Below are 20,297 nucleotides of genomic sequence, written 5' to 3' on the forward strand. Positions count from 1 at the left end.
TGACAGGATTCGGCATGCGTACTTCTCATTACCGTCACTCCTAGACCGTTTGGGATATCTAGAAAATTCAAAAACTATGGATTGGCGATCTGTCCAGGATGTACCCTGCCGTCCACCCTATGTCAGCTGAGATTGCCACAGCTCCCCACACGACCCTCATGTGGAGGATGAAGCAGTAGCAGACGGATGGATACCAGAAAGCAGAGAAATAGAGCCTCGAGGCCTGATACTTGTCATTACGGTAGCCCCCGGAACTTCCACGGAACGACTAGATTCACCAGCACATCACACATTTATGACGTCAGCTTATTCCTACACGGTTGAATAACTGCCAGATATCAAAAGTGAAACTTATCTTGGAAAATGGATGAGAAAGGGGCAGAAGCACTCACTTATTGAATATTTTTGGACAATACTACAGCCATAAAATCTATATAAATCCAGGTAGCCTAATTATTTTGATGGTCATAAGAGGCTTAAAAACCAGGATGATAGAATGTGAGCAAAGTGGATATAGAAAATCTTTTCACTTGAACTTGTCTCTTGGTCTGTTGGCGACAGGAACATAGTTTTCACAGAAAACTGACAACTAGATTTCAAGTCTGTTCGCTTGGTTCATTCCATTAAAAAAAATGGATTTGTGTCGTATTATTATGGCACAACACGAGAATTGTGTAAAAGTGCCCTGTCCTCACATTCATCCCGCTACTGCTGTGTCTTCATGAATAATACTTACTGGACCACTGTATTCTAATGTTGGCTATAATTGTGTTACTTCAAGAGCTCAATATCTTCTCAAGTGGTATTTGTTATAAAAGAGATCCACTGCACTAGTTTACTCGCCATAAACTGAATTAAAGGCCAACAATGTATGTGGTTTGACTCTATAGTAAAACTACGCGTATAAAATGATTTGCACAACTATTACTGTCAGACACTGATGTAACATAATGAAGAAATGGAAATATTTCTCAAATACAACAGCAAAACCACAGTGCACTTGGGCAGAGCCAATGGAAATGTGGGTAGAGCGAGCTGTGAGATTTGAAGACCAGACCATTGTGGCTTTGGCTTTAACTGACAAAGGAAACAAGGACACTCTTGTCCCGAAAGGAATTAAACATGCAGTCACACATACAAAAAGACCAAATAGGATATTAGTACATTCTTCTCCTGCTCAAGAACCAGAATATTGCTGCGCAGAACTCAGCTCAGAGTCTTAGATCCTCTAAAAACTAATATAATACTGGTTATCTAAATTCAGAGGTCTCATAAGTAAAATAATATGGCTTAGGGTACTTTTAAATGTTTAAAAGTCAGCCTTCATATTTGGGGAGCAGAAGCCTGTATTTTCCCGGCATAAATTGAGTGTGCACTCTTCCTGCAGTAGCATGTAAGGGGATATTGCGGCAACAGACGGGAACAGTTTAATCCTGGCAGCAGGGGCAGACATCTGATTTCCAGATGTTTCAGGCAGCCTCTCATGTGAAGCCAAGACCAGATTCACCTAAAACAGTACACACCACTCTCTAGTTCTCTGTCTCTAACTTGTCTATGCTTTTTGTTCTCTTTTTGTCTGATATGCACTCCTGTCATAGCACAAGCCTGGTTACGTGCACAACAGACATTGAAATACTGATACCTCAGGAATATGTGCAAGACATCATACTCTCTTTATCTTAAACTGCATTTCCAGCTGACTCTCACTTTCTTTGCCCTGCATCAGCGTGTTCACGCTTGTATAACTTTTCCATCAATGCTACAATGGTTAAATAGCAAATCGCTGCAACATGAAAAATAAACTTAAATCAAAGAATGACGCCACACAAAGCTGGAGGACCATGTGAGGGTTATGATTGCCCAGCTGTTTTCTGACTAACCCAAAGCCTAGATCGTCCAGACAATCCTTTCAGCAGCTGATTAATGGACATGTGCATGTATGCGTGTGTGTGTGTATGAGAGACAGACAAAGAAAGCAAACACACACTGTTTGCTTTCTTTGCTTGGCCATCTATGCCGTGATAGCTCTACTGATTTGATATCTGAGGGCATTCACTCTGCATGCTCTGCAACACTGTGTAAGTACTGTAAGCACAAAACTGTCAGAAGACATAGACAATCACAGCCACTGCAGCTGATGAAGAGGCTTTCCCACACCTGGCACGTTGGAAACAAGTATACAAATCTTCAGTTTTTGACTTGTGTGTCTGATATTTAGGACCATGAAGGTCTGAAAATGCAACGACACTTCACGATGACTTTTCTTTCTTGGTAAAAACAAGAGATGAAATCAATAAAGGCCTGTCCTCTGGCATGTCATATTCAGTGGTTCTGTTCAGGATTAGCCAGTGTCTGGTTTAGGTCAGCTGGCAGGTTTTTGCTCCCTCTGTTCTCAAACACACCCTCCTCTTTTTATATTAACCAAAGTCATGAAATCAATGTGTGTATGATGAAACCAGAGAATCAAATCTCAACTTTAAACAAAGACTATGACACTATAGTCCATGAGTATTAAGCAGCTATAATAGCAAGGTACTTCCCCAACACAGGTGTGTAATCTGTCCAGATTATATCTAAACATTTGAGGACAGTCCTGCTGTTGCACTCACGGGATTTCCTTGATTAGTGTTCATTGCCCGTGTTAATGTGTTTATATGAGTGTGTGACTGCGTGTCTGTCTGTATCTTCTGACTCATAACCTCCTGCTTTTTCCACACAGCTTTCTAATCTGTTGCCAAATAACTTTGTGCTTCATCACCACACACCTCTTCACCAACCGTGGACAATGAGTGGTGACACAACTAGAGCCCGTTACCGTCGTAAACCTCAATCTGTGCTCCTGTGAGAGCGGCCATGAAGTCAGTGTCTCTCACACCACCTCCATCATTACACTGCATTACCGAATCAAAAACGGAGGGCTATTTCTCTCCGTCGCGGTCATATACGCAGGGCTGCAAACCACAAGGAATGAGAGGGATAATACCTCATTTTACTGAAGTGAATGTACGTCATGAGCGTCAGTCTGTACGTCAGTCAAAATAAATGGAAGTGTTCTACGAAGAATAGCCGCGCAAACCTGTGTGTGTGTGTGTGCTCCAGGTATTTCTAATGCTGTGGGGATCTAAATCTGTTCATACAGTCACAGTCACATTATGAGGACGGTTAGGATGAGGTTAGAGTGAGGTTAAGGTTAGGATTAGGATTAGGCCAGTTGTAGTTATGATTAAGGTTAGAGTAAGTCTCCAGGAAGACAAAGTAATGTCCTGTAAACGTATTGAAAACAGACTCCGCCCTCTTTCTCTCTCCCTCTCTCTCTGTGTAGTCACACTATTGCCAGCACTTGCCTCATTGGAGATGAAGAGAGTGAGCTGCTCTGTCTGGAGCTGCTCAGAGGAGTTGCCATTCTGTCGGAGGCCATCTTACTTCAGCACAGCACCTGAAATAAAACACATAACATACACATGAATCAATCCATGTCACATGAATACGACCGCCTTTCTTTCTTTTTTTTGCTTTAGTTAAATGTGGAAAAATTATCAAATGTGGGGAAATGTTAACCCAAATAACCTGCATCCTTACACAGCAGCATCATTCACTATATGCTCCTTCACATGCTCCTGGCTGTGTTGCTTGCTGCCACAGTGTTATGCACTACAACAAATTTGTATTGATCCTCTGCCTCCAACCTTTCTATTCTTGTCTTTTTTTTCCCTACAAGTAATTCAATTATCAATAAAGCTCCCTGTTTTAAATAGCTGCAAGCCGCTGGTGTGCCAGTGGAATAATATTTCTTATCTTCTAATTTATTGGATGGCTGCCAGCCAGAGAGTCCCCTCCCTGCTTTGAGCCTGAGAAACAGGGCCTGACGCTCTTAAGTGCCCACAACTTTATTCCACTGTTTTATTGATGTATCCCATTTAGATTAGTCCATTTTCAATTGGGACAAGCCATGGATGCCCTCGTGCCTGAGCCACACTCTAATCCTTTTAGTTAATGATATCCTGTAGTGCTGCGGTTACAAATTTCATGTTTACTGTGGAGTATAATTAGCAGGTAGTTACAAAGTGAGATAATCTCTCTCACACCAACACAGATGCACACACCCTGTAAGTGTCATGGAGCAGGTTTCCGATGTGGTGTCCTGCTTTTTTACGAAGTGCTTCCAGCATGTTAAAGGATCGATAGATATAAACCGGAGGACTTGTAATAAAGCAAGTGGGACTAGAGGTGTGTGGGCTGCACACGAGATGATTCTCGTAACAGTCCCACGTCTGCCTCATGCTTTTTCTATCGTGCTGCGTGCAAGCTGAAATGCCACAATGACTGAACAACTGATCCATTTTTGTGGAGAGTGGAGATGGAAAGGATCAGACAGCGGCACATCAGAGGAATCACAGATTTGGTTTTACTGTTCGCTTCAACTGCTCCGAAACTCCATTGGTTACATAATTATGAGCAACAGGGGAACTATTTATTGATGGATGGATGTGGGTTTTTTTCCTTTGGGGCGGGGGAGGGGGGTTAGGGTGGTGAGTGAGTTAGTGACTTCGACAAGGAGATACCCAGATGGAGGCGAAGAAAAAGAAGAGGGAGAGAGTAAGAAGATGTAGCTGCAGAGAAGGAGAGAAAGGAAGATGGGAGGTCTTTTAACTGCAGTCTTGGCATGGCTCCTCTATGGCCATTTCCAGAGAGAGCATCACAGTGCATCAGAAATGATATCAGTACTGTGCCAGCACAACAGAGCTCTGGATGTCTGACAGTACAGGCAAAGCCGAGACAGCCCCAGCAGATCCCATTTACATGTGCCTACAGTGCTCTTCTGTGGATTACCATACAAATAGAGATGAGTTGTCCAATCAAGTAATTTGGTCCTGAGCACTTAAAATGTGCTGCTAAGTGCTGCGTTAAGGACCATTTCACTGCAAGTGATCTCTGTCAGTCTGGTGTGAGTGGCCACCAACTGCAGGGGGGAAGACAGTGAAAGGTGCCCTGCGATCCTGAGCTATTGTTTCTTCCAGAGCATCCTGGGTAAACTCTTTGTGGTGCAGATGTTGTGGCGTAAAAGCACATGAGATGCAACAATTAGGAGCTAAAGCTGTGCCTTCTAAAGACCATATTTTCATGAAGCTGCAGGCACAGAAGTTAAAACATCTCCATCTGTATTAAAGTTGCAAATGCTGCAGAAATAGGAGTTTCTTAAGCAGATGGTCAGCTTTGATCAGAACCTAACCCATATTCTTGCTGTGCTGGACATTTCTTTTCATGTCTGGGCTGAAACCTGAGTGGCCCGGTGGGTTTCCCAGTCCGGTCGCTGTGGAAAGTGTGTTGGTTGTAGGTAAGCCAAACAATGGACACCTCTGTTTCAGCCTCATGTCACATGCCGGGTAAAATAACAACCACTCAGTGACTTGTGTGTGTAAGGGAAATCACTGGGGTGTGCATTCCAGATTTACTGCAGCACTTGTATTTATTCTTTACATGTGTGCAGTGGGAGACTTAAATGTTGGCGTGTCTTTGTCAGCATGTTTCTGTCACTTTCAGTTTTCTAGTTACAGTTTGTTTTATGCCTGTACTTAGTTAGAGTCACGAGAAACTTTGCATTGGACACAAGCGTTATCTGGACTCTTTCTCATCTGAGAAAGGCTGTACCGCTCAAAAGCTAAACTGGAGCAAATAACAAAATGTCCAATGTAATAAACCAGTGTCTACAGATACAATAAGATAGAAAAAACACAAGCTCATTTGTGATATTAGAAGTTATACAACATCCAGGAACAACAGTATGACTCTTTGGACAGGAAATGGTAGTTGAGACTGTGATATCATCATTTCATTTTACTTTTCAGAGCATTGCTTTATTCATTTGGTGGAAGAAATGCAGCTGGCAAAACCTTTCCAGCTCAGCAGAGCAGCCACATAATGTGATTGATGGAAAAGTCTGAGGACTCAGTGTGGTTGTTTAATTACAGAGCTCGAAGAATGGGGATTAAAAATAATGCACACTGAGATTGTAATATGCCCATCAAACTTTGATCTTTGGGTGACATAGTGTTCATGTCTGGTCGATTGATATAGCAGCAGTGGAATATTCGGTTCAACGTGGTTCACATGTAGCTATAGCTGTAGCTGTAGCTATATACATCATTTCCAAGGGTAAAAAGGGGGATTATGTCTAACATATGTTGTTCAAGTTTTGTTATAATCAATAACATTTCTAACCCCAGTTGCAGATAGAAGAACTGTCTTTATCTTAAAATATTATCTGTAAACAACACGGGTTTGTTGTTATTTGTAGACGGGAAGATCTTATTATTTTGATTCCTCGACACCAACTACATCATATCTTTAAAATAAATGTCCACCAATACTGTGCCCGTAAATTGTGTGAGGTTGGTCCTAGAGAGGTTGGTCCCACTGTGTGCGATTTAGTGAAACATACGTGGGTGTTGCAGATTGCAACTAGCTGTAGACCATTTTTAGACATGAATTCTGGAAAATGTCTGGAGGAAATTGAGTTTGGACATTATGCAGAGTTTGTGGCGATTGTCTGGGTCAGACACATTCACAACAGCCGGGGAAAGTGCACCCATTGCCTGGATGAAGCCTGGTTAGAAGTTCAGTTTTCTGAGCTATTATAGAAACATGATGGCACAATATGTCTATGGAAGAGCTCCCTGAGGTAATGAAAACGTGAATTAAAAAATGAATTAGTTATTCATAATTTGAGATGATTATCAAAACATCAATCAAAACATAATTGTCATATTGTGTGCCTCTCAGTCATACACACTGAAAAAGAAATGCCCCCCACTTTTAGTTCCTCTATACTTCTTACTGATGTAACTTAACACTCACAGATACAATGAGCACATGTGCAAGCAGGGTGACGTTCTACCACATTGTCCACTCACTCTAACTGCACAGTCACTGGTTAAAACACAGTTCCAGAGCTTTTTATAAGACTCTGCGGTGAAGCAAAATGCTTTTTGCACATTCTGGATAAAAACCACCAAATGAATACAAAAACTGGTCTGCAGAAAACAAAGTACCACACCACTGTGGCTTGGCTTTGTTCTTGTGCCAAAAGCAATACATTTCTGTTTGTCAAAAACACAAAGAAATCTAACTGTGAGGAGAAACGGGCCAAGCCACTCACCATTTTGACAGGCCATACCCAGGATGCATCAGTGTGATGGAGCTCAGGATTGAGTCAAGCTATGTAGTCCAAGTTTAATATCCTTGTTGTTTCAGGAGTGATTCTTTATGGTTTGGCTTCATTTCAAAACTGCTGATTAAGGACTAAATGTTTTTCCTCCTGCTGCTGTCCAAACTCACGCAGACTAAAACGTTTTCTCTGGCCTTTAAATACAGTCCACACGCTCTGCTCCGACAACTCGATGGTGCCGTACTCCTCATGTTTTGTCAATGAGCTGGAAACTGGGTTCACAGGAGGAGCCAGTCTCACCACAGAACTGTTATGTGGAGGGAAAGGCAGAGCTGGATGGGTACTGCATGGGTGGCTGGGTGGGAACAAGTTGGAAGCAGGCTGTCCTGAACCCTGGACCCAACATTCCCATCCCACACACAGTGGGTTGGATTAATGTGGGCCCTTGTACTTGGACAGAGAGGCCGACACAGGCCGGTAGATCATGCCCTCTGTGAAGTGATACCGCTTGACTGTTCGGTGAGTCAGGTTAGGTTTCCATTACAACTGTTCCTGGTCTCTCTCTCTTCTAACCACACCTCTTTTCCCCACTCTCCCTCCCATTTTTCCCCAAACTTTCACCCCACCTCTTTTTTTCTCCCCAATTTTTCTCCTTTCACCTCAGCTGGCTAAGGCAGATGGCTGCACATCTCTGAGTCTGGTTCTGGTTTTCCCTCCACTGATGCCAAGTACTTGTGCATTGTGTGTGCATTGTTGGGTTTCTCTCTAATATTGTAAGGTTTTGGCCCTACTATGTAAATTGCTATGATTTGGCCTTAAACAAATAAAATTGACTGTGATTTGATAAATAAAAATATATTCTATGGTTATTAAAAACACACACACATCCTTAAACTTAACACAGGGGATATTTTACATCCCCTGTGTATGTTTAAATATTTGGCTTTTTTCACATGCTTCATAAATTACTGAATTGTGCATCAATGTGTTTCTTCTGCACTGGGCCAGATATTTAAGGACATGCTTTTCTTACCAACCACAACAGCCCATTATCTCAGTGTGTCTAAATGTAGAGCATTCCAAAGATAACATTGGCATGGCCAATTTATTTTAAGTTTGCAATTTGTTTTGCCAGATAGTCGGTGCTAAAATATTTGTGTAAGGTTTGTTGTAAACACAGTGAAACAAATTGCTTTTTCTTGGTTTCTTTGGTTTCTTTTATTTGTTGGACAGTAACGTTGATGACGTCCAACAGTAACGTCATTTTTTTTTCAAAAGATACAGAACTGAAGAAGGCTCATGGATGAGAGGTGAAACATCTTTCAAGTCCAGTTGCTGATTAAATGTTTTTGCATAACCATCTCCTTCCATCTCTCTACAGATGATTTACAGATATATATTCCCTTACTGTCTAACAGCTGCTAGACTGTCTCAAGGACATATGGAAATGGTTGGAGTTAAATTTTGTAACACTTACCAAAAAGAGAACTAATTATATTTTTTGGATAACCCAACCTTTTAGATGGTTATCACAGTGCCATTGGCAGGTTAAGCTCAGTCTGTCACACATCTGCAAGGAAGGAACAAACTTTATATTTACAATATTTTACCCATATACACACATAGCCATCAAACTAAGACACAAATCTGAAATTTAAAGAGAAGATGCATCACCTTTTAGCATTCCCTCTGCCTACACACCGGTCTTCCGGTCTGTCAAAATAATACATTTCCCTTCACTGATGTCTGACAATGAAGTCAAACAAAACCACCAGTGAAAACACTGACACCTCCTGCAGTTAACTCCACATTCCACAATCAACTGTGCATACGAAGACTCAGAAGATAAACCAGAATATTTCGTCTCCAGCTGTAAAGGTGGGATCAGTGTGCATCATAAACCTGGCTGTTGTAATTCTGTTTGAAACACTGGAACATGGATGTGCCTTTGAAGACACACATAACTTTATTCATACTGCTGTGTGGCTAATGATAGAGAAACAGTGTCAGTGTGTTGACGTGCCTCAGGGTGATGGTGACAGGGGCTTAAAGAGCATCACAAGTTTGAGAATGACACACTGCGATGTCAAGAATAAATATGTAGGCGAATGGAGAGGAAGCACTGTTGCTTTTTCAGCATGTTTTTACTACCAACAGTGGTTGGACCATGTTGGAAAAATATAGATAGAGTTGAAAAACCAACACATGATGGTACAAACACACTTTTTCATTAACCCATGTTCAAAATAGATGGTTTTTCACAATAAAAAAATCCTTCGGCACAAGTAGTTCATGGTGCAGTTAGTTACCTACTACACTTTGCAACAATGCAAGAAGCCCCACTTTTTTATTTTTGAATATTTCATATGATGCCATGCTGAGTGTTGTCCTTGTGGCTTTGGCATCTAAGATGCTGACATCCTTAGAGGCTGTAGCCTTCTACTCAAAAGTGAAATAAGACAGGCTGCTACCTCAACTTTCTTATCCCACAGAAAATCTGGTTTGCAAACAGCATCAAAATATATAGATCACAAGATTGCACATGACAGCTAACTTCAACTACAACAATTAGAGGCTTCTATAGACTGCAGTTGTGTGGAGCTTTTATCCTAAGTGCTTTATAATTTACCTCTTATTTGCAGCAGCCCTACTATGAACTGCACTAGCTCAAACATCGGGACTAGTTTAGTGTCCTGCTCAAGGACACTTTTCAGATATAATCCCATATATATGGCTACATGGAAAGTACAGATAATATTCCTGGTTTCACTACATAAAGAAGTTACAGCATTATTGGCGTAGCTCTGACAAGAGGGTTGACGGGATGGAGTGGGATGAATCAGTTCCATTATATCAAAGTAGGCTGGTATTGCTAGCTTTCACGGACTCAAGCTATAAGATTTCACCAAGAAAACATAATGGGAAAGAGAGGTGACATAAAGTTTTGATGACTGAAATTGTTCAACTTCTGAGAGTTGTGAGAGATTAAAAAAGTGTTGGCATAGGGACTGCAAAAGTATAAACGAGGATGGACTTGCTTGACATGTGGAATTTTCCCCCAACAGGACACCTGACAACTGAACCATAGTTTTGTTAAGTTAGAATTCTGTCATTTATAAATTTAGAGCAGGAACAGGGAAATCTTGGTCTGAAAGTCCTTGAACGTAACCCTACAGCTGTAACACACAGCCCTGCCCCTCTTTAGCTGCTTACCTGCAAGCCCACTTCTGGCTTCTGTCTGAAATAATGTAATCCTGACAATCATTGCACTACAGGCCACTGCTGCTTTACTGGTATTCTTCACCCACTTCATTGTTTTCTCTTTCTCTTCTCTCTGTACAACCCAGTAACAACAGAAACTGTGCATCATTGTCCAAGACTCATGGTGCACACCAAATGCAACGTACATTTTTCATTCAATGAGATTGCCAACAAAGTCAATGCAAAGACGTGTGCAGACACAAACTTTGCTTCAGTTGAGCCGAGATGATGCAAATAACATGAATACTATTATGCGGATTTAGCATCTTCATATGATTCATTAGCTCGATTTGCTCAAGTAAAATATTTAAATCCCTGCAGAGCAATGGGAGTTCTGAAAATACATGTGTCTCTTTATTCATGCTGTTGGTCAACACTGTCATTAGTTGGTTGTTAGCTCTAGTGCTGATTTCAATGATTTCACTCTTCCACATTTATGTTCTTTTGAGGGTATTTTATGAAAAAAAAAATTCCATTGCATCCACTAATGTATCTTAATATGACACGTCTTTAATTTCAAATTTGATCTCTGATGTGTTTCTTTATTGTGAATTTTATATTAGTTGAGCTAGTCTTCAACACAGTTGGACAGAGGGACAAACAGAAAACACACACTTCTCTACAAATAAAGTCCATTTCGGTTTTATCTTGCTTGTCTTAATTACCCTCGAGCGTTTGTGTGCAACAGTTTAAGATGTAAAACCTTCAAGTCCTTCCCCAAGGCACTTGATGAAATGTTTAATCTATTTAGGTCTGGATGCATTCTTTCCTTTGGCATAATGATATGGAGACTAAATGCCCAGCCCCCACGGGTTTTCTAGGCAACCAAACTAGCTTATGGATATGAGATCAGATGGAGTCAAGTTGTACTCCAAAATGCACAGAGACCTGTACCCCAAGCATAGATCAGCCACCCTGTTAAATGTCACACTAATAAAAGTGGACATTTTACTCCAAAACAGAGCAATTACACTTCAAGGCAGGAGTAATCACACCAGCTTCTGCTATATTCTCATTTTTCACCATTGGAGCCTGGGACACATTTTCCTCAAAACAGAGATTAATTTAGCTCCATAAATAACTATTCTGCTTTAACACAAGCCTGCTAAATGCACTGCTGCCTTGGTAAATTGTGGTCAACACACACACAATTCTCATTCAAAAAAAAAAAAAAAACAGCACCATACCTCCTCAGAGCTCAAATAGCCCCCAGTGTCTCGCCAAGAGAAATATCCAAATGCATCTTAAGCTTCCCAGCTCTGCAACAGTTAGCTGAATAAATAACTGGGAAATTAGCTGAGGAAGAGTCCAAAGTTGACTAAAGGTTTTGGAATGGCGTACAGGTTTCAGCAGCAGCTTTAACAGCTCATAGGGACTGGAAGTGGATCCTCCACAGTCTGAGTCAGTGAAGGGGATCGTGTGGGTATCTGACACCGGAGCAGTGGCAGCCAGCAAAACATCAAGAGCTGCTTAATAATGAATGAGTAAGGCCTGCAGAAAGGCACAAACACACACCACATGGCTAATAGGGAGTCGGACTGACATAATTGCATACAGGCTTACAGCATGGTCAGGTAAAAGTAGGATATATGACTATAATCAGTTGGAGCACCTTGACACATGTTGCCAACAACGTACTCTGTCATCACCCTGTAACTCACAAGTGTTGAGTTCTAGTTTATATAAGAAAAAGCTCTGATGTATTTTGTGTCACTAACTTTTATTGCGGTGACAAACAACAGTGGAAACTCAAACGTTAGAACCCATTGTGGTGTCGAAAATAAAAGGTCTGGTGGGTGTTGTCATGTATGACGTAAATCCAACCACACTGACCACACAAACAGAATTTGGTGGGGCACAATAAGCAAGATTCGTGAGAGGAGAACCAGAGATGAGCAGCTGCCAGCTCCAACTAACAAAAGCAGAAACCATTTTCCCCAAAGAAACATCGACTGAGTCACCTTGGACCCAAGAAAATAACAGCGTACTTTGTTTGAAAACCCATGGTTTTACAGACTGGCTCTTTGTCAAAACCTAGATATAGATCATGCAGAACGCCAAACCAAAATCAGCCTGAATGCATCACCAAACAGAACAACAATATAATGGTAAAAGTCTCTGTGGAAGGATCTGTGCAATGTTTCCGCTTTCAGTCATCTTACACGACACAGACAAAGTGGTGTTCATCCACTGAAGGAGTGTGCACAAGTCTCCTGATCTAAGACACCATGTGCTGATTTTGAGGAACCTGGATATATTAAGTAGAACACTTGAAACCAGTAAAAACCTCCAAGATTGTTTGCATTGTCTGATTGTGTAGGAATGAATGCAACATGCAGCCACACACATATGATTCAAAAACTAAACAGAAATGAATTATTTCACTGTTTCTCATGTACCATTTTTTTTCCTCTTAAATGACGTGATGCATCACACTTTTTACAAGATACTATATTCAGATGTCAGATGTCTGCGAATTTGCTGCTTAGTCAGCACTGTTTAGAACACTGTGTTCAAACTTTAAAAGTTAAAGGCGAATTCTCCTGAAATTGCTATTGTCAGCCTCCAGGTTGAGCTTCGGGCCAAATCCTTTGAAGCAGAATGCCGACAGCAGCAGGAGCCCTCAACCTCAGCATCATTGCCTGATCTTCTGTCAGTCATGTGGAGAATGACCTCATTGGCATTTATCTATGATGCTGCTCCTTTAGTTAGAAGGAGTGCCCTGGCAAAGGCATGTTACCAGTTACAGCCCATCTCTACATGCCTGCAAGACCTTAAGAGTTAAGCACAATCCATAGAGATAATTTATAGCCAGCCTCTATCCATCTCCACCCGCGGACACCTGCGATGTAAATTCAAGACATCACATCCATCGCCTCGATCATAAATAAGGCTTGAATGGATTCTTGATTTGGGTGCCATGTTTGGCCCTGTGACTGACCTGATATTAGGGGCCACCCTCAAAATGGAAAGCAGGGAGGGAAGTGTGTGTGTGTGGGGGGGTGTAATAGCAGCAATTCCTTGCAAGTTAATTCTACAGCTGTTTGACATTAGGAGGTGGGCGTAAATGAGGTGGGCTGGGTCCGTGTGTGTGTGGGTTTGGGAGTGTGTAAGAGAAAAAGAATCAGGGGTGGAGGATAGGTCCACTGCCCAGATCTAAGCTGAAGAACACAGGCAGCACTTCAGGGCAGAGTGGAATTTTTCAAGGCGTTGTCCTTTGACTGTTATTCATCTGCTGAACTAAGGCACAGGGTAAATGGGATACACATGGAGTTTGTGTGATAAGTTAATGTCTCCTACAGAGAAAAAAAAAGCCATTTCAATACTATTTTTTCCCATTCCAGACACAAAAAAGTAAACAGTCCACAAAGTCTTATTTGAGATGCAAAGAACATTTAATCAATTTAATGAGGAAATAGTACGCAAACACGCTGAATATTGTGTGCATGTGTGTTGTGTGACCAAACAGTTGGTCCACCCCAGCAATTAACTGCAGACTGGCTGATAATGGAGATATTCTGGCTTGTTTGCAACCACAAGCAGGCTGAGAGGGTGTAGACAAACTTACAACACTCACAGTCGTGGTTTTTATAAAGGAGTCGGGCCAGTTTGACTGATCAGTGAAGACAGTGTTGCATCATAAGCCTGACAGTGTCATATCAATACATAAATGCAGAATCTGAAGAGATTTCAGCCTGCAAATGGCAACAGTGAAATAATCTGTGTCTTAAAAAGGGATGAAATGGCATATATAGCATGCTGGATCTTGTCTGACGCACACCTGCTGTGTGTGACAGACAGGGTCATATATTTTGGGGGTTTTATATGGTGCTTAAAGCAGTTTGTGCTCCAAGAAAGTTAATGAACTGATGAAAAAAAGATGATTCTAGTCACACAGCATGAGGACAATTGACAGCAAACATGTATAAAATGCTTAAAATGTGTCTCACTTTGGTGATCAAATCTGCGTCATTGCAAGTGTCTTACATGTAACATGTAACATCAAAAAGCATGGGTCAAAAGTCAATGATCACCTGATACTCAGCCACTGCAAACACCCTCCCCCCCTTAATGCACATGCATCATTTGTACACATTTTGTCCACTAAACACAAGCACAAAAGAATATAGATGAAGACTCACATACAGAAAATAAAGCCCGGCCTGGGGTTTTACTGACACAGCCACACAAACTCCAAAATGTATTCAAGGTGGTGAATCACACAGTTACATTTTCACTGCAGGGTAATAACAAGAAAGGCGATAAATCTGCCACCACACAGGCAAGGGAAACTACAGAACATTATGAACAAGCTGTGGCACATTAGCTTCCTCTCTTTCTGTCCAGACACACACGTAAATAAACAAAAAAAAGTGTAAAAAGCATCACGATAACATCATCTAAAGGCGCACGATCCTGCAGTGATACAGTACATGTCCTGTGCTGTGGTTCACGGAAACATTTCTCTCTCTACACTCTCCTGTCTTTGGGCACTGGTGTGATAAGGCAGTGATGGGTTGTATTACTGCACTTGGGTTCTCCCTTGAGGGAATCCCCTGATGTGTGTGCGTGTGTGTGTGTGCGCACATGCATGCGTGTTTGTCCCCACAGAAACGGAAGAATGCCACCATTGAGCACCCTGCCATTGCGCCAGCAATCCTCTCGCCCGCACGCCCTCCCCTTCACATCCTCCTGCACTCTGACGTACAGTTGGAGCAGATTCGGTGACACGATGATAAAAGCCTTCCTCTGTTTCTCTCTTTCTCTTCTTTCCTTTTTTCTCCAGTGTCACCAGAGCGCTGAGTGCTGGTGCTTTGGCCGTACACATAGAGAGCTCATTCAAACTGACACAATCACTTTTCACTTCTGGTTTGTGATAAGACAGAGTTCAGTGTCTTGGTTCATTATGTCCACCATACAGGCAGCAGCTTTGTACAGAAAGCCTACAGATGCTACACCACTGTATACATGACAACAACTGTGAGAGCCAGCAGCCACTGAAACACTTCTTCCATTCTTAAAGGACATAACTTCCTCTGACATGAATCTGACAACGCTGACAGGCCTGCAGAGGTTTAACAGTTCAAGCCAAGCGACAGCAGACATTTAACCTGTCAAAGCATTTCTTTAGAGCTGTATAATTAGTTTTAAACAGAGACCAAAAACAAGCTCAAGAACAAAGAGAAATTATTTGATTTATAGAATTAAAATTGGGTAGCAGAAAGCAGTGATACTATAATTTGCTCCTCAAATTAGCCAAGGCCTTCATGTTGCCCGGCACAAACTGAAACAATAAAATGCTTGCATACAGCTCCTTTACATTATAGGGTGTAACAACAACTATGAAATCAATAGATGTATAATTTCAATCAGTGGTAAAGTCATAGTTTTAGGCATGAATGTGTGTCCAACAAATCATGGATGTTGATGATGTGAAGAGGGGGAGTGGTCAGACATTAGTGCAAAGATGTACTATGAATATCAGCTGGTGATCAGAAACTGGAGAATCATGTAAAAATATATAGAGAAATAACCCAAACAGTATAAAAATAAAGGTTTTGCATTTTTTAATATAAAAAAACATGTCACTTGTGTTTATCCATGTTGGATGAGATTTTAGCTTTAGCTGTCCACAATGAATGGGAGTCAGTTCTGACACCTTTGTGGCGTGTGTGTGTGTCCATGTGTGTGTGTGTGAGTCACCCGACACAACTTTGGGACGCACTTGATTACCCACATGTCCAATTCTATTAAAAGGGCACCCACCGTCATAATCTCTAATCACTTCCATGTCTGGCTGAATAACAGAGTCGGTTAATCTGGATTTACACGTCACCGCGGTGAGGTCACAGTGGAGGTGGCTGATAGCCTGGCTGTCCAGAGCGAGCGGGACACAGACAGGTAAAACACAAATAAGAAGACAAATAACAGGAATGAGTTATACAGATATTTATGTTTCAGGATCATTGACAAAAGGCCAAAAAAAAGGTCTCAGTTTTAAAGATGAATGACACAAATTCACCCTATATAACTGAGGTGAGTTATATCAGAGAACATAAATCATCTAATAGCAGTTGTGCTGATAACCCTGTGATGGACTGGTGATCTGTCCAGGGTGAACCCCGCCTTTCGCCCTATGTCAGCTGGGATTGGCACCACCACCCCCTGTGACTCTCATGTGGAGGACAAAGCATTAGAAGATAAATGAATGAATGAATGAATGAATGAAACACAAATATGAAAGACAACACCCCCATAGAAAAATGATCCTTTGAGACATTACTGCATTACCCCTGATGACCCAGATGTGAGCAAGAATATAAAACTTGTGATCCATGCCTATAGGATGTTTAACCCAGGGGGCGGGGAATTAATAAAAAAAAGGGGGTTGAATTGGGTCAGTGTAATATTATGTATCCTCTTTTTTAGATTTTCTCCAAAGAGGATACATGGACATCATCAAGAAACGCTGCATAGTGGTGAAAGTAAAGTTGACTCCACTACATTTCCTCTAACTATCTTTGTTACTCCTTACAACCAAATAAAAGCAGAAGAAGAAGAGTTTTACTATACTTTAGCACAGTAAATGTCATATACTTTAAGACTTTTACTTAAGTAAGATTATAAAAAGTGACTTGAGGTTGAGGTTGAGGTTACCAGAGTTACCAGAGTTTCTGGTAAGATACTTGTACTTTTACTCAAGTATCCCTTGAATAAGGTACCTAACTAACCTAAACTCAAGTGATGGACCAGAATATGCACCATGACCTGTGCATCTAGGATTACAATTTCACCAGTGCTCACTTCAGATAAAGAACCCGTACGTCTAGCACCTGTTTAAAGAGGAATGAAGCGTGTTAAGATAAATGAAATAAAGTGGAAATGTTAAGTTAATTGTTAATGAACTTATAGGCACAGGGGTGTCCTGAGCCTCTGGCAGACTCTGCTGTCATGTGATCAGAGTGCCCTGCAGCTGATCCTGGCACAGTGAGACCACATGGTCAAAGTCCCCCAGCATTAACGCTTCAGACAAACAAATGTAATACGTAAACAAACGCAACTGGAATGTTGAGTCTGCTGCACGTTTCTCTGTGTATGTCACCTCAAATGGCACATTAGGGATGTGTGTTCTGGTGGAGCAACAAGGCCTTTCTTTCCTTATACACACACGCTTCATTCATAGTGAGGACACTCACAGACATAATACATTCCCTAACCCCTTACCCTAACCTTAAAACCAGGTGTTAACCCCCTAAAAGTCCTTTAAAGGTGTGAGGGCAGCGACAATTTCCTCAGTCTGTATGGTGTATATGCTTGTTGGTCCTCACAAAGGGACAAATAGAAGAACACACACACAGGCGCAGATGAGAGGCTTTCCTTATCTGAAGTTGGGTGAGTATCTGTGTCAAGGTGTAACTCAGAGGAGGGATTTCCCCGGGAGGACGTGCAGATGAGTGCGACAAGCGTGCACGCTCAGCTTTCTTAACTTGTCCTGTTTAATGATTAAATACATTGAGCTCAGGTTTGTGGCCTGACCACATTGTTATTTGTTTCTCTTGCGATCGGCTCGGTCGCCCCAGGTCTGTGCGCGCAGCTGGTGAGAGACTCCACAAACCTGTTGCATCATGTGTCTGCCCGAAGAGGCGATGTTTTTGTTTTTTAAACTCCCCCACTTCTCCAGCCTTCTCCACGGACAGAGACGGGGGTGGACGTCCGTGGCAGTGTGACAGTGAGACTGATGCTATTGTGGAACGGGCTCCTGCTGTTACGTTTCTCATCAGCTGACAATAAAAAACTATCCTCTGCTAAAGCAACATGTTGACAGTGAATGTGCTGATTGTGGAGCCGTGGCTGCTTTCACGTGTCCGCGTGTCTCGGGTTGCCTTTACGAATGAAAACGGGGACACGGTTTGCGGCTAAAAATACCTGTCTACGACTATATTTGGCTTGGCTGGCTCACAATCGCAGCGCTAAAATAGTTGGGCCGTCGCAATGAATGGGTTCTCTGCTATCTCACTCTGCCTCCGCCCGCCAGATGCTAAATTTAGTAAAGCTTACGTCAATCACGAGCCTCAGTGCGTCAAGGCTCCCCCCGCCCTCCGGAGCTCGTCATTGGCCACAATTAGGACGTTGAGTGTTAAGTACGCGCCTCGTGATTGGCTGACTTAATGTTCTCGGCGGCTCCACAGGCGTTTTTCAATGTTTTGGTTGCTGTGCACGTTTACCTGTCTTTGACTGCCTGGTTGTGTTGTTCTCAAATGTGCCTGCAGTTATTTACTTACTTAATTGAAGTTAAAACGTCGTTTTTATTCGTTTTCGTGGGGAAGGCACAGGTGTTACTGATCACATAAACGATGTTCACTTCATATAAATATGGAAAGTGTGACACTGAACCGACATGCTCCTCAAAAGCAAGGATGCTAAATGGAACTCAGCCATCATTCATGTGGTTATTTACACCTATGATTTCAACTACTGTGACCTGTTAAAATGCAGCGTTGTAATGTAACAAAGTACAAATACTTTGTTACTGTACTGTAAGTACAAAATTTACCAAAGTTTACTTTTAATCCACTACATTTCCTCTCACTATCTTTGTTACTCGTTACTACTAAATATAATCAGAAAAAGTTGAGTTGGTAATGGTCTGTATTTATATAGAACTTTTCTAGTCTTGATGAGCTGCTTTACATTACAGTCTTGACATTCACCCATCTTTCTTACCCATTCACACACTCCAACATGGGGTTAAGTGTCTTGCTCAAGGACACATATAGACTAGCAGAGCCAGGAATTAAACCAACAACCTTCCAGTAATAAGAGAACTCACACTACCAGTGAGCCACCATGGCTCTATCCTAACTCTTCATTTAGGTACTTTATGGAAGACTGTTAAAATCCATTACAGTGGACATCAACTGATTTAAAACTGCCTTTTGTTGTTAATATTATTCTGACTCTGTTTGGTCTTAATGTAAAATAATATACACAATGAAATGGTCTGTTAAGCAATACTATCAGATCAGACTGAGGGAGTTTTTGAGTGAAAACAGAGGCAGTTTAGCAATTATCCTATCATACTGCCATATGAGCAGGGTTTTTGACATCTGAAACTTTTCATGGGTGCTTTTTTTGTTTTTTCAGTCATAGCACAATGTTACTCTTACCTCGGTCTGTCTTGATATAAAATAAATTACTTCCTGTGTGCAGCGTAGGAATGTCACTGGGGAACACAAGATCTACACAGAGAGAGAGAGTCATGTGGAGCTGATTGGCATCATCAGCATTATGTGAAATCGTGTTAATATTTAGAGGTTTACAGTATTAAAGTAGCTTTATTTTCAGAGGAAAAGAATATGTAACATTCACAGTCAGCTTTAAGAAACTATTGAGTTGAGTTTGCCATTATTAGGCCTGACACATTAAAACCCTGGTCTATCTTGGGTTTTCATTGCTGTGTAGTTAGATGAAGAAAGCTGAGTCAGCTCCTAATACAGTGTATCATCATACCAGACATAATGTGGCCCAAGAACAAGAACATTACAGTTAACACACAAACTGCTTTGAATCCTCTCTCTGTGTCTGTCATGTGGATTGCTGTTTATTTTAGGTACCAATCAAATAGAATTCTGCTTTGGGCCCAAAATGATGATAACATTTTACTGGACTTTCTGGGTTAAAGAAGGTCACAAAATAAGCCTCAGAGAAGCAGCTCATATTATTGTTTCTTTTGTATTTAATGAAACAACTACTCAGCAGTCTGTGTGACAACAAAATAATATGACAAAGTCTTATAGTATATAGTAAAACAAACCTACAAGTTGAATTTTCATTTTTAAATTAATAAAAAGTTAAAATGCAAATATACACA

The 20,297-nt window shown here is 41.4% G+C and overlaps 1 protein-coding gene across 2 annotated transcripts in view; it reads right to left on the reverse strand.

The window, feature by feature from the left end:
* LOC122775519 (protein inscuteable homolog) overlaps window positions 1-11,637 on the reverse strand; it is a 33,806-nt gene extending 22,169 nt beyond the window's left edge. The window contains exons 1-2 of one of the 2 annotated variants that reach the window (XM_044035427.1): window positions 11,614-11,637; window positions 3,345-3,436 (exon numbers count right to left, since the gene is read on the reverse strand). In XM_044035427.1, coding sequence (XP_043891362.1) covers window positions 3,345-3,418 — 74 coding nt within the window. In that variant the 5' untranslated portion in view covers window positions 3,419-3,436; window positions 11,614-11,637. Of the gene's footprint in view, window positions 1-3,344; window positions 3,437-7,156; window positions 7,435-11,613 lie in introns of those variants that run through there. The other variant, XM_044035426.1, reaches the window with a different exon arrangement.
* Window positions 11,638-20,297: the final 8,660 nt, after the last annotated feature.

The sequence above is a fragment of the Solea senegalensis genome, linkage group LG10 (genome assembly GCF_019176455.1).
Source record: "Solea senegalensis isolate Sse05_10M linkage group LG10, IFAPA_SoseM_1, whole genome shotgun sequence".
NCBI lineage: Eukaryota > Metazoa > Chordata > Actinopteri > Pleuronectiformes > Soleidae > Solea > Solea senegalensis.